Source organism: Galeopterus variegatus, unplaced genomic scaffold (genome assembly GCF_000696425.1).
Source record: "Galeopterus variegatus unplaced genomic scaffold, G_variegatus-3.0.2 Scaffold1598, whole genome shotgun sequence".
Taxonomy (NCBI): Eukaryota; Metazoa; Chordata; class Mammalia; order Dermoptera; family Cynocephalidae; genus Galeopterus; species Galeopterus variegatus.
Window position 1 is genome coordinate 363885 of NW_007727709.1, and position 12815 is coordinate 376699.

The 12815-nt window shown below is 54.3% G+C and overlaps 3 protein-coding genes across 3 annotated transcripts in view; 2 read left to right on the forward strand and 1 right to left on the reverse strand.

Moving 5' to 3' along the window:
* Window positions 1-4044, forward strand: part of NLRX1 (NLR family member X1) — an 11287-nt gene extending 7243 nt beyond the window's left edge. The window contains exons 6-9 of the mRNA XM_008577913.1: window positions 1075-1670; window positions 1950-2036; window positions 2829-3080; window positions 3530-4044. Coding sequence (XP_008576135.1) covers window positions 1075-1670; window positions 1950-2036; window positions 2829-3080; window positions 3530-3851 — 1257 coding nt within the window. The 3' untranslated portion in view covers window positions 3852-4044. The remainder of the gene's footprint in view (window positions 1-1074; window positions 1671-1949; window positions 2037-2828; window positions 3081-3529) is intronic.
* An 865-nt stretch (window positions 4045-4909) lies between these two features.
* PDZD3 (PDZ domain containing 3) lies at window positions 4910-10054 on the forward strand. The gene is made up of 11 exons (XM_008577914.1): window positions 4910-4925; window positions 5343-5370; window positions 5511-5584; window positions 5882-6093; window positions 6366-6555; window positions 7567-7703; window positions 7963-8167; window positions 8362-8558; window positions 8652-8879; window positions 9037-9237; window positions 9489-10054. The coding sequence occupies exons 1-11, from the start codon at window positions 4910-4912 to the stop codon at window positions 9516-9518; spliced, it is 1518 nt and encodes a 505-aa protein (XP_008576136.1). The 3' UTR covers window positions 9519-10054.
* Window positions 10055-10397: 343 nt separating this feature from the next.
* CCDC153 (coiled-coil domain containing 153) overlaps window positions 10398-12815 on the reverse strand; it is a 4987-nt gene continuing 2569 nt past the window's right edge. The window contains 2 exon segments of the mRNA XM_008577915.1: window positions 10398-10526; window positions 10817-10947. Coding sequence (XP_008576137.1) covers window positions 10398-10526; window positions 10817-10947 — 260 coding nt within the window.

Sequence of the window (12815 nt, forward strand, 5' to 3'; positions counted from 1 at the left end):
AAAAAAAAAAAAAAAAAAATCAGTTAACAAAACCGTAGATTTCTGCCCTTTCTGATATTACAGTCTGAATACAAAAATGTCAACATAACTATATAATGAGGGCCAGCTGGTTAGCTCAGTTGATTAGAGCACAGTGTTGGTAACACCGAGGTCAAGGGTTCAGTTCCCCATACTGGCCAGCCGTCAAAAATACTCCCCCCCCCCAAAATTATGTAATGAAAAATTATGGTAAATGCCTGGAGAGAAAAGTTCTAGGGGCTATGAAAGTGTATACTGGGGGAAGCTGGTTTGGGGGGGTCAGGAAGGCCTTTCTGGGAGGGCATTTAATCTGATCCCTGTAGTATTAGCCAAGAGAACAATTCAGGGGGGCAACCCAGGAAGAGGCAGCATTGTGGAGGCTTTGAAGGAGGAGAAACCTTGGCACTGTCAAGAAGATAAGAACAGCGGAAAGGACAGGAGCATAGTGAGTGGGGATAAGAGACTTGTTTTTTGGTTTTTGGCTGCTGGCTGGTATGGGAATCTGAACCCTTGACCTTGGTGTTACAAACATCATGCTCTAACCAAGAGAGCTAGAGAGGCTTGTGATGAAGGCACAAATCATGCAGGGCCTTGAAGGAGTAGGAGCAAGCTCAATTGTAGTCAGCGTAATGACTGATGATGTCAAAGATAGTGATGTGTTCGTAATACGTAGCCTGGCCTCAAACTAAGTGCGTAATATATGCTTATTCCATCCCATCATGTCCTGGGCTTGAAAATGTATGGGATGTTTGGGAAAAAGTTTCTAATGTCTGGAATACATGAGACAAGTGTTGAGAGATGACCGTGGAAAGGTCAAATTGGGGCCAGATTATAAAAAATGTCATATTTCAGGCTAAATGTTTGGAGTTTGCCAGATGGGCTGTGGGGAGCCATGGAAGGTGTTGCAGCAGGGGAGCAGTGTGATCAGACAAATTGTGCTGCAAGTTCAAAGGGAGATCACGAGCTGGAGCAGTCAGGGGGTGTACCTTAAGCTCAGCTTTGAAGGCCAAACAGGCACACGGGAGGCTGCAGTGACCCTCTCTGCTGCTTTCTCAGGTGGTTCCACGAGTATTTGGGCGTGTGGTCGGTAAGAGCCGGGAGGCCGTAGCCCAGGCCATGGTGCTGGAGATGTTCCGAGAGGAGGACTACTACAATGACGATGTTCTGGACCAGATGGGCGCCAGCATCCTGGGCGTGGAGGGCCCCCGGCGCCACCCAGATGATCCCCCAGAGGATGAAGTCTTTGAGCTCTTTCCCATGTTCATGGGGGGGCTCCTATCTGCCCACAACCGGGCTGTGCTGGCTCAGCTTGGCTGCCCCATCAAGAACCTGGATGCCCTGGAGAATGCCCAGGCCATCAAGAAGAAGTTGGGCAAGCTTGGCCGGCAGGTGCTGCCCCCGTCGGAGCTCCTTGACCATCTCTTCTTCCACTATGAGTTCCAGAACCAGCGCTTCTCTGCTGAAGTGCTCAGCTCCCTGCGCCAGCTCAACCTGGCAGGTGTGCGCATGACACCCCTCAAGTGTACAGTGGTGACAGCTGTACTGGGCAGCGGAAGGCATGCCCTAGATGAGGTGAACTTGGCTTCCTGCCAGCTGGACTCTGCTGGACTGCGCACACTCATGCCCGTCTTCCTGCGTGCCCGGAAGCTGGGGTGAGGACCTGTCCTCATGCACAGGCGTGAAGAGAGGAGAGGGTTGGAGGTGAAGAGGTGGGGAGAGAAGGTGCTAGAGAAGCCTGAGGTACTGAGGAAGGACCCAGGGTGGGATGATGAAGTATGGTGTGGGTGGAGGTAACAGAAGCAACAGCGGAAGGGAGGGCAGGTACGGATTGCAGGAGCAGGCTGCTGAGAAAAGGGCATGGTAGATGGGCAGACTCCATGCTGACTCCTTCCTTCGTCTCTCACCTCCCCTCTGGCCCCCTTCTGCTCCAGCCTGCAACTCAACAGCCTGGGTCCTGAGGCCTGCAGGGACCTGCGAGACCTGCTGCTACATGACCAGTGCCAAATTACCACCCTGCGGTGAGCACCCTGGGAAGGGGCTGGAGGGAGGCCATGGCCATCCTGGTGGCCAGCTAAGGTCAAGGGCGAGCTCCCCTGCCTCACAATATATCCATCCTATGCCAACCCATGGTAGTAAAAAGGGTGGGAGTCTAGGCCCACCCTCCCAGATACATTACAAGCAGCAGGACAGGGGGAAAGATGCCACCAGCAATAGGTGCTAAGAAAGCCTCATGTGGCTAAAATCAGCCTGGGACAGGTGGGAGGAGAAGGAGGAATAATACCTAGGCTGGTTGCCTGGTAACAGTGCCACTGATCCCCTCCCAGGATTTTCCTGCAGCCTCGCAAGGATGACCTTAATGCTGGGCACTCAGTAGATGCTCCCAAAGTGCTGGCTGATTTACTAGGAACCCAGATGCCTGGGTGCTCAGTTTCTGGTTGGAGTAAGGGAAGGTGAATGAGGAGGGAGAAAGGAAGAAGGGGGAGAAGGATCGGGGACCCAGAGGGAAGAAGAAGCAGAGGCTGGGGAGGAGGTGAAAAAAGGGGAAGAAGAGGAAGGGGAGAGGGTAGAAAGGAGTCGGGGTGAAAAGGAGAATGAAAAGAGGGCGAAGGGGACAGAAGCCAGCTTCCTCTGGACTCTTCCTCCACTGCAGGGTGCCACACCCCATTTCTCTGTCCTCTTCTCCTGGGCCTGCTTTTCTGTGTCCAGGCTCCGCTGTGCCCCAGGCTGTGGCCCCTTTGACCCAAGTCCTAATGCCCAGCACAGAGCATCTGCAACCAGCCCTCATAACCTCAGTGTGTTTGTGGCCGTAGGCTGTCTAACAACCCGCTAACAGCAGCAGGTGTCGCCCTGCTGGTGGAGGGACTGGCAGGAAACACCTCGCTGACACACCTGTCCCTGTTGCACACGGGCCTTGGGGATGAGGGCCTGGAGCTGCTGGCTGCCCAGCTGGACCGCAACCGGCAGCTGCAGGAGCTGAACGTGGCCTACAACGGTGCTGGTGACCAAGCAGCCCTGGCCCTAGCCAAGGCTGCCCGGGAGCACCCTTCCTTGGAGCTGCTACAGTGAGTCCTGTCCCTGGTCCCATGGTCCCCAGCCCTTCCATCCTCCTTCCCTCTCTCTACTGTGCTCTTCCTACCCTAGGGAGCACTTCTGGGCCTGGGCCTGGTGCCTGTCCTCTATTCCTGGCTTCTGACTGATCCTTGTCAACTCAGTTCTGAGCTAACCCACCCCCTCTGTGACTGGCCTTGACCCTGGCCTGATTCCCTACCACCACTTCTCCTGGGGACCTGGTGGCCCTGTTCCTACTGTCCCTGGTCCCATTGCATTCTAGTGTCAGTCCCTGCCTCCCACTGGCTACCACCCCCCCTCACTGGCTTATTGCAGACACCTGCCCCTTCACATTCTGCAGCTGAGAGATAAGTGTCAGGCCTCCTGACTTTCTGTCCATCCACCCTCAGGCCTCCTTCTCAGAGCCCTGCTGAATGGCATCTGCTTTTCTCTCTCTCGCTAGTCTCTACTTCAATGAGCTGAGTTCAGAGGGCCGCCAGGTCCTGCGGGACTTGGGAAGCACTACTGAAGGTGGTGCCAGGGTCGTGGCGTCGCTGACAGAGGGGGCAGCAGTGTCTGAGTACTGGTCGGTGATCCTCAGTGAAGTCCAGCGGAACCTCAACAGCTGGGATCAGGCCCGGGTCCGGCGCCACCTTGAACTACTGCTGCGAGATCTGGAAGATAACCGGGGTGCCACCCTTAATCCTTGGCGCAAAGCTCAGCTGTTGCGAGTTGAGGGTGAGGTCAGGGCTCTACTACAGCAGTTGGGAGGCCCTGGAAGCTGAGACAGTGACACTGGCCCCAAACCCCTTGCCTCTGTGGTCTGCTGGCCTGCACTACTCCTTTTAGAAAGATCTCTTCAGGACTGGAGGCAAAGGAATAGGCATAGCTGTGCCAGTTTCCCTCCTGGGGCATGTTCAACCAGTGCCCCCAAGTCTGGAATTTCCAGGATCAAAGATGGTGAATTCATGCTCTGGGCTTGGAGATGGAACATGCCTCCTATAGCACCACCATAACCTTGCTCTCAAGGAGCCTCTGTCACAGGTTTGGATCCCCTTACTGGCCAGCCACCAAAAAAACCCCAAAAAACAATCAAGCATATCCCTCTGATTGTACCACCAGGGGTCACACTTATGTCTGCTATGCTGAGGTGTTGCCATCAGAAGATGCATTGGAGGGCCTCCTCCTTCTGCCTTCTGCTCACCTATGGACACTGGAGATGCCCTCACGTTGGTGCTTTCTCCTTGCCCTCATGCCCTTTTACCACAATGGTACCAATGGCTTCTTAGCCGCTAGTGTCAGGTGCATCTGACTTGTTGCTATTAAAAAGCTATGTGTCTTCCACTCACCTACTGTGGCCTCCTCTTCCTCGCCTGTTGCTCCCAAGAAAGGGCACTATTCTTGGCCATTCTGATTAAGCTCCTGACCACTTTCTGTTGGAAGTGGTTCTTGGGTGCTAGGTTCAGAGGCAGTGGTTTCTGGAGGGACCGTGAACAAAATATTGGGATGGGGGTTGGCCATGCTGGGACAAATAACTCTTATTGGCCTTTTCACACTTACTCCCAGGCTTGGGATTACAGTGACCAGCAATCCGTCTTTCTCTGTGCAGAGGGGCAACTGAGTAAGCTGCAGGGTCTCCAGAGAAAGTTGGCAGCTGGGAATGGGGATAGGAGGAGCACGCACACTTCTCCAGAGGATAAGACTCTCCTTCCTGTTAACCATTACCCCACTCCTTCCACACAGCGTCTTCAAGGAGGCGGGACTTGGGAGAGGGTAGGTGGGAGGGTCAGCTGGTTACGATGGACCTTGGCCCTACTCAGAGGACTGGGTTGCTGATCCAACTATGGAGGCAGTTGCAGGTAAGAAGCTGGAAGGAATCCTCTGGACGGGGACTTTGGGGCAATCAGGGGGAAAATTTGGAGGCTGAGGCTTTGGGACCAGGGCACACTTAGGACTTGGAGTCCTAAGGCAAAGGCAAATTAGAAGTTAGGAAGAAAGAGTTCAGTCGATAAGTCTTCCTGGTCCACACCCTGTACTGATACGCTCAGATTTATGTGCCAAGGGTTTGGGGGGAGGGGAACACACGATATCCCTGTGTGTATGATGTCAGTGAGAACGGGAGACCCTTTCAGAGCAGAATGGAGGGGGCAAGTCCTGAGTTTGGGGGTTCCCATAAGTCCTTTCAGTTTATGACAATGGGAGAGGCGTGGTGGGGTGGTGGGGGAAGTAGGGGAGAATGTGCCTCTCCTCCTCTCACCCACTTCTTTGCTCAGTAGATCTTCAGGATGCAGCCTTGGTAACTCTGTAAGTACTATGAGGGTTGGGGTAAGAGGAGGAAGGAACTGAAGGTGGGGAAGCTCTCCATCTGCCATTAGCACCCAAAGTAGAGCCTGGGACCTAAGTCCAGCTGCCAGCTTCTATCTGCTTCCCCTGCCTCCTTGCAGGAAGTTTCGGTTTAACCCGAAGCTGGGCATTGATAATCCTGTCCTTTCCCTGGCTGAAGACCACGACCTCTCTGGTAACCCCCTCGTCCCCTGGCAACGATTCTCTCTCCCTAGAGACACCACAGTTCTGCACAGCCTCCCATCTCCTTGGTAACCACTCACTCTGTCTCCCTCCGATAACGGTGTAACTGTGTGGAGGTTGGAGAAGGCCAGGTGTTTCCTTTTGTCCTGGCCACTTTGCCCACGCAGTATTCGGACCCAGTCCAACAATAACCGAATGGAAGCCCACCCAGTGCCAGGCACACAGTGGACCTGTACTTGGGCTGTGCCCCCTCTCCTCCCCTTTTCTGCTGCTTACCTCCCACCTCCAGATCCCTGGAGCCTGCAGCGGCCTCGCTTCTGTCTGCTGAGCAAAGAGGAAGGCAGGAGTTTTGGCTTCCACCTACAGCAGGAGCCAGGCAGGGCCGGGCATGTGGTGTGCAGGGTGGATCCAGGCACTTCTGCCCAGCGCCAGGGCCTCCAGGAAGGAGACCGGATCCTGGCGGTGAACAACGATGTTGTGGAACACGAAGACTATATGACGGTGAGGTTGGGTTGGTACTCCCTGTGGTACAGAAGAGCATTCCACAGCACCTCCGGGAGAGGAACCAGTCAGTCACCTCCCTGGGCACTATGGCAGCAGGGCCCAAACCTCACTCCCCCACACCCCGTGATTTAGAAATGCTCAGATCAGAAAAGTTGCATGAAGGCATCTAGAGGGCTGGTTCCCATGCTGAAAAATGCATGTTCCAGGGAGATCCTGGGAGTTGGCAAGAGGGACCAGCCCGAACCTCCCCCGACATGCCCTCTGTTTAGGTGGTACGCCGCATCCGGGCCAGCAGTCCTCGGGTGTTGCTGACAGTCTTGGCATGGCATGTGCATGATGTGGCCCGAGCTCTGCATGGGAACCATGCCCATCTCTGTCCTACCCTAGGCCCTGGGGTCCGGCCCCGGCTGTGCCACATAGTGAAAGATGAGGGTGGCTTTGGCTTCACTGTCACCCATGGTGAGCTTAGAGGGTGGGAGGGGGTGGGCAGGAGGGGAGATCTCCATCCCTGATCTGGGCAGGCAGCAGACTGGAAATGTTTTTTTTGTTTTTTGTTTCTCCCAGGAGATCAGGGTCCCTTCTGGTTGATGCTAAGTACTGGGGGAGCAGCTGAGCGGGCAGGGGTGCCTCCTGGCAACGGATCGCAACCCTCAGTGTCGCCCCCGTACCGGACCGGGGACCGGCGACGGGATCGCAAGCCTCGGCGTTGCTCCCACGCCTCGCTCAGCCAGCGAGCGGGAGCCGGTCCGTACGTGGGATCCGAACCCTCAGCGGGAGCGCAACCGCGCTTCCCAAGCGGCGCACTAGCGCAGTGCGCCACCGGGCCGGCCCCTGGAAATGTTTTTTTTGTTTTTTGTTTCTCCCAGGAGATCCGGGTCCCTTCTGGTTGGTGCTAAGTACTGGGGGAGCAGCTGAGCGGGCAGGGGTGCCTCCTGGCAACGGATCGCAACCCTCAGTGTCGCCCCCGTACCGGACCGGGGACCGGCGACGGGATCGCAAGCCTCGGCGTTGCTCCCACGCCTCGCTCAGCCAGCGAGCGGGAGCCGGTCCGTACGTGGGATCCGAACCCTCAGCGGGAGCGCAACCGCGCTTCCCAAGCGGCGCACTAGCGCAGTGCGCCACCGGGCCGGCCCCTGGAAATGTTTTTTTTGTTTTTTGTTTCTCCCAGGAGATCCGGGTCCCTTCTGGTTGGTGCTAAGTACTGGGGGAGCAGCTGAGCGGGCAGGGGTGCCTCCTGGCAACGGATCGCAACCCTCAGTGTCGCCCCCGTACCGGACCGGGGACCGGCGACGGGATCGCAAGCCTCGGCGTTGCTCCCACGCCTCGCTCAGCCAGCGAGCGGGAGCCGGTCCGTACGTGGGATCCGAACCCTCAGCGGGAGCGCAACCGCGCTTCCCAAGCGGCGCACTAGCGCAGTGCGCCACCGGGCCGGCCCCTGGAAATGTTTTTTTTGTTTTTTGTTTCTCCCAGGAGATCAGGGTCCCTTCTGGTTGGTGCTAAGTACTGGGGGAGCAGCTGAGCGGGCAGGGGTGCCTCCTGGGGCCCGGCTGCTCGAAGTGAATGGGGTCAGTGTGGAGAAGTTCACTCATAACCAACTCAGCAGGAAGGTATGGCTGCCTGTTGCCCCACTCATCCTCCACCCATCTGGGTTGGGCCTGGGGCTCCAACTCGGGAGGCAGACTCCTCCCCATGCACCTGATCTCCCGATCTGATCTCTGTCTTGCATGATCCTTCCCTCTGCAGTTTGTGCCAGGCCCTCCCTTAATGCCTCATCCCTGTGCCTGGGAGGAGGGGCTGTGAGGAGGTGCCTGCCTCTTCCCTCCCTGCCCAGGTGATTGATGCTGGTGCCCTGCTGGGTCCCCACAGCTTTGGCAGAGTGGAAAGCAGGTGACCCTGCTGGTGGCAGGGCCAGAGGTGGAGGAACAGTGTCGCCAGCTGGGAATGCCCCTGGCTGCACCCCTGGCAGAGGGCTGGGCACTGCCTGCCAAGCCCCGCTGTTTGCACCTAGAGAAAGGGCCCCAGGGATTTGGGTTCCTGCTGCGGGAGGAGAAGGGCCTTGACGGTCACTCTGGTGAGTGGAAACCCTCGGGGGTGGGTAGGGAAGGTGGGCCTTGCGGTGGGCACACAAGTGTATAAATATACCTCGCAGTGCACATAAGAAGTGTCCCTGTCCAAGTCCCAGCCCTGAGCCTTCTTCTCTTGTATACCCCCTGGGTCAGTCCCTCTTGTAGCTGGGAAGGAGCAGTGAGGATGTCTATGTCCCAGGGCAGTTTCTGCGGGAGGTGGACCCGGGAACGCCAGCCGAGAAGGCTGGGATGCAGGTTGGGGACCGGCTGGTGGCTGTGGCTGGGGAGAGCGTGGAGGGGCTGGGCCACGAGGAGACAGTGTCCAGGATCCGGGCGCAGGGCTCTAGTGTCTCCCTCATTGTCATCGACCCTGAGGCTGACCGCTTCTTCAGCATGGTGCGTACTGAGGGCCGGGGGCTAGGGTGGGGGCAGGAGGAGAAGTGGAGCAGGGCTCTGGTACAACAGGCTTGGCCCATCTGCCTCCTCCAGCTTCGCCTGTCCCCACTCCTCTTCATGGAGAGCACAGAGGCTGCTGCTTCTCCCCAGGACATGAGCTCAGCCTCTCTGGTTGAGACCAAGGACCCACCAGCTGACAACACAGCTGTACCTCCGGTCGCTCCTGGCTCCCGCCAGTGTTTCCTGTACCCTGGGCCTGGTGGTGCCTATGGCTTCCGACTCAGCTGTGTGGCCTGTGTGCCTCGTCTCTTCATCTCCCAGGTGACTGATGTCCTATGGACCTTGGATCCTTTTGATCATTTGCCTCCTGATCAATCTTCTGCTCCTTCCCCCAACCCCTGCCCACCCCAGCCCAGCCTTAGAGTGCCTAGCAAACTTTTCCATGGTTTTCCATGTTCTATCCCCACTACACTGCCAGGTGACTCCAGGAAGCTCAGCTGCCCAGGCAGGGCTGCAAATGGGAGATGTGATTCTGGAGGTGAATGGGTATCCTGTGGATGGACAGAATGACCTGGAAAGGCTTCAGCAGCTGGCTGAGTCTGAGCCACCCATCTGCCTTAAGCTGGCAGCCAGGTCTCAGCAGGGTTTGGAAGCCTGGATTCCTCCAGGGTCTGCAGAGGTGAGGAAGAAGAGACAGAAGGGACAGTGAGCAGTCAGAGAAGGGCAGAGGGGAGTCAGAAAGGAGGGCAGAGTGGGAGGATTGCAGGGTGAAGCAGTAGGGGTGTGCAGGTTGTGACTTTTAAGTTATGGTAGGTGGGGACAGAAGGACCCATGGAACAAGTCCCATTCTTGTGCATTCCAGTGCAGGTGGGGGCAGGGAAAAGGAACTCTTCTGGTCCTGGAATGACCTTCTCCCTCCTCTCTGCATAGGATTGGCCTCTGGCCTCAGATCCGCTGTAGAGTGCCCCAGATGGCACAAATCTACCCAGAGGCTTTCCTGTCTTCACTGTCCAGCCTATGGTGGTGGGAGCAGGGATGCCCTCTCTAAGCCAGAAGCCAGAGTTCTAAGTCACCGCCAATCACAGGATTGCCCAATGGCTCCCTCCCTTCCCATGGGCCCACCTCCCAGAAAAGGGTGTAGTCAGAGGCCTCAGGTAGCACCTTGAGGATGGAGCCTGAGGCTCCAGATGATGTCACATGGAAGCTTTGGAGAGCTGTGCCCAAGGATGAAGTTCTGATTGAGAAGGGTGGGCTGTGGGGCTGGCTAGGATTGAAGCCATCTGGAATTTGCCCTAGGTATGACTCCAGGACCCTTGGTGTAATACAAGAATTTGGAGACCAACTACACCCTCCCTTTCTGGGCACCTTAGGATTATAGGGGCTCCTGCCCGGTCACTGTTGTGTCTGTTGTAGAAATGGCCTTTTCCTATAGGGCTTGCTGGTTAGCTCAGTTGGTTAGAGTACAGTGTTATAACACCAAGGTCAAGGGTTTTGATCCCCATACCAGCCAGCCCCCCAAATAAATAAAGAAAGAAATTTAGAAATGGCCTTTTCCCATATCTGGCTACCTGTGTGTGTGTTGATAGGGGTATGGGGTAGTAGTTTAGAGGGGCCAAAAGGGCCCCAGGCTTAAGAGGTGGGACCAGTTTCTGTAGGAGAGGGGTTGAGACCTTGTCACATTTCTCTTCTATCACTCAGCTTTGGAGTAATGGGTCAACACAGAACCAAGATGTCCCCATGAAAGCCACTCCTCTCTGCCAGCTGCTCTGTTGAGTTCTACATCAAGATGCTTTATTGCTGGGGCCTCAGAGAGCCCCAGAGACTAGAGGTTGGCAGCCTTCAAAGATCCAGGGGGTTGAGTCCCAACTGGTGCAGTTGCTCCTTGTGCCTGGCATGGAGTTTCAGCACAGCCCCTTCCCACTGAGGCTTGACAGCTCTCAGCTTGGCCAAGAGCTGGTCCAGGCTGTCCTGCAGACACCAGGACAAGCGTTCAGTCCCCAGGAAGAGAGAGGGCAGGAGTAAGGGATGCCCCAGGTTGGCTTATAAGATTTCCTTGCCAGTGTTTTCTTAAAATTCTTATTCTGAGTGGGTAGGCATGATTGTATCCTCTCTGTCTGCCCTTAGGATAGAGCAGGGATCCCTCAGAGATGCTGCTTCTCCTTATCCCTGGGTTGTCAGTCATCACACTGGCTGGGTTGTGTGGGGAGGGAGGAATGCTGGCTGCTGGGGGCAGCTGGGCTCCACAGGGTGGTGCTTACATGCAAGATTTCCTCGTACTTGGCCTCCATGTCTGCCACATGGACCTGAAGCTGGGCCAGGGTCCAGTCCTGCTCTCCGAGGTCGTGCTCAGCCTCTTCCCATGTAGCCTCGGCCTCCTTTTAGCACATCTCTGGGGGCAGGACAGAAGGATCAAATAGTACAAGATGGTGACACTCTACCCTTGATCAGAGTCTCCAAAGGTACCTAATAAGGGGATCTTGAGTGGGATCATTCCAGACTCCTCTAGGGTCATCAACTTTCCCATAGTCCCTGTACAAAGCTGAAGGTCCATGGTATAGTAGAGAGTAGTGGGCTTGGGACAGGAGATGGGTTCAAAGTCTGGTTGTCACTTAATACCTGTGTAACTTTGGGCATGTCTCTCTCTGAGCCTTCATCTTTAAAGAGAGAATGATACATACCTCACAGGCTTTCTGTGACAGCTAAACATGATAATGGATGGCACAGCACCTGGTGTACAGGAAGTGCTCACTAAATGCTAATTGACATTGAATTTGAGATAAAGCAAAGATTAGGAAAGGATTAAGGTCTACATGCAGATAAGCAGCTCTTGGATATCTGTAGCTAAACTGAAGATATTTTAGAATAAGAAAATTTTGAGGGGCTGGTTAGTTAGCTCAGTTGGTTAGAGTACCACCTTGTAACACCAAGGTCAAGGGTTTGGATCCCCTTACCAGCCAGCCACCCAAAGCAAAAAACAAAAGAAAAACAAACAAAAAAAGGGGTGGGGGGAATTGCCGGGTAGCCCAGTTGGTTAGAGGGTGGTATCATAACAGCAAGGTCAATGGTTCAGATCCCTGTACGGGCCAGCTGTGAGAAAAATTTAAAAATTTTTAAAAAGAAAAAGTTTTGAGGCCAAAATTGTGAAAAATCTGGGCTGGCCCATGGTCCCCTTGGGAGACTGTGGTGCTGATAACACCAAGGCAACGGGTTCGGATCCTATATAGGGATGGCCAGTTAGCTCACTGGGTGAGCGTGGTGCTGACAACACCAAGTCAAGGGTTAAGATCCCTTCACCGGTCATCTTAAAAAAAAAAATTGTGAAAAATCTCATGTACCTTGCTAAGATATTTCAAGTCTATCCTGTAAACAAGAGGGAAGAGAATCAAAAGCTTCCTATTTTTGCATATATGGAAGGTCTATTCATTTATTTAGCAAATAGTTGTTGGACCTACCAGTGCTAGGCCTTGAAGATATGCAAGTAGAAGTCAATAAATCTCACATTTTCCCTTTGTTTCTTTGTAAACATCAGCTAAATTAAGAGGGAATATGTTCTGCTCATGAGAGACATGGGGTGACGGGGAGTAAGGACTGGATTTAGAGACCAAGTGGGGAATGGGGTGAGAGACCTACCTCTTCTTTACTTATGACTTAGAGATTTTTGCCATCCTGAACCCTCTGCTCCAGTCCTCAGTGGTGGACGGTCACTGGTGAAAGTGACTTGAGAGCCCAGATTGCAGCCTTTTAGAGGACCTAAGTCCACTTCTTCATGCTAGACCTTGTCAATGACCCTTGGGGAGAAAGCACTTGGAGGTCTGTGTAACTGAGATGGAAAAAAGAGAAAGAAAGAATTCACTCAAAGTATCATCAATAAGGCCTGGAGGGACTGCCACCCATCAGGGGAGCAGCAGCCCCTGGAGGGACTGCCGCCCATCAGGGGAGCAGCCCTGATCCAAAACCAGCCTTTCTTTTTATTGACAAGACAATGAAGTTTCACAAGAAAAATCAGTTGATTCAATCATCAAAGAAGGACATAAAAATAGGCAGTGTAAAACTTGTAACAGCAGTAAATTAACAATGTGACATTCCAGAATATAATTTGTAAAAAGCTAGGTTAATTTACCAACAAACAGCTTGTCCTTAGTAAACTTTTTTTTTTCACATACTTCCTATAGCAATTTCCTTAGCATATTTGTTTATTTATTTATTTTAAAAAAGATGACCGGTAAGGGGATCTCAACCCTTGGCTTGGTGTTGTCA

What these genes read in the sequence shown, in the direction of transcription:
- PDZD3 (XM_008577914.1), top strand. An exon ending in CTCGTCTCTTCATCTCCCAG is followed by an intron (nt 8,880 to 9,036) that starts GTGACTGATGTC and finishes CTACACTGCCAG; the next exon opens with GTGACTCCAGGAAGCTCAGC. An exon ending in TTCCTCCAGGGTCTGCAGAG is followed by an intron (nt 9,238 to 9,488) that starts GTGAGGAAGAAG and finishes CTCTCTGCATAG; the next exon opens with GATTGGCCTCTGGCCTCAGA.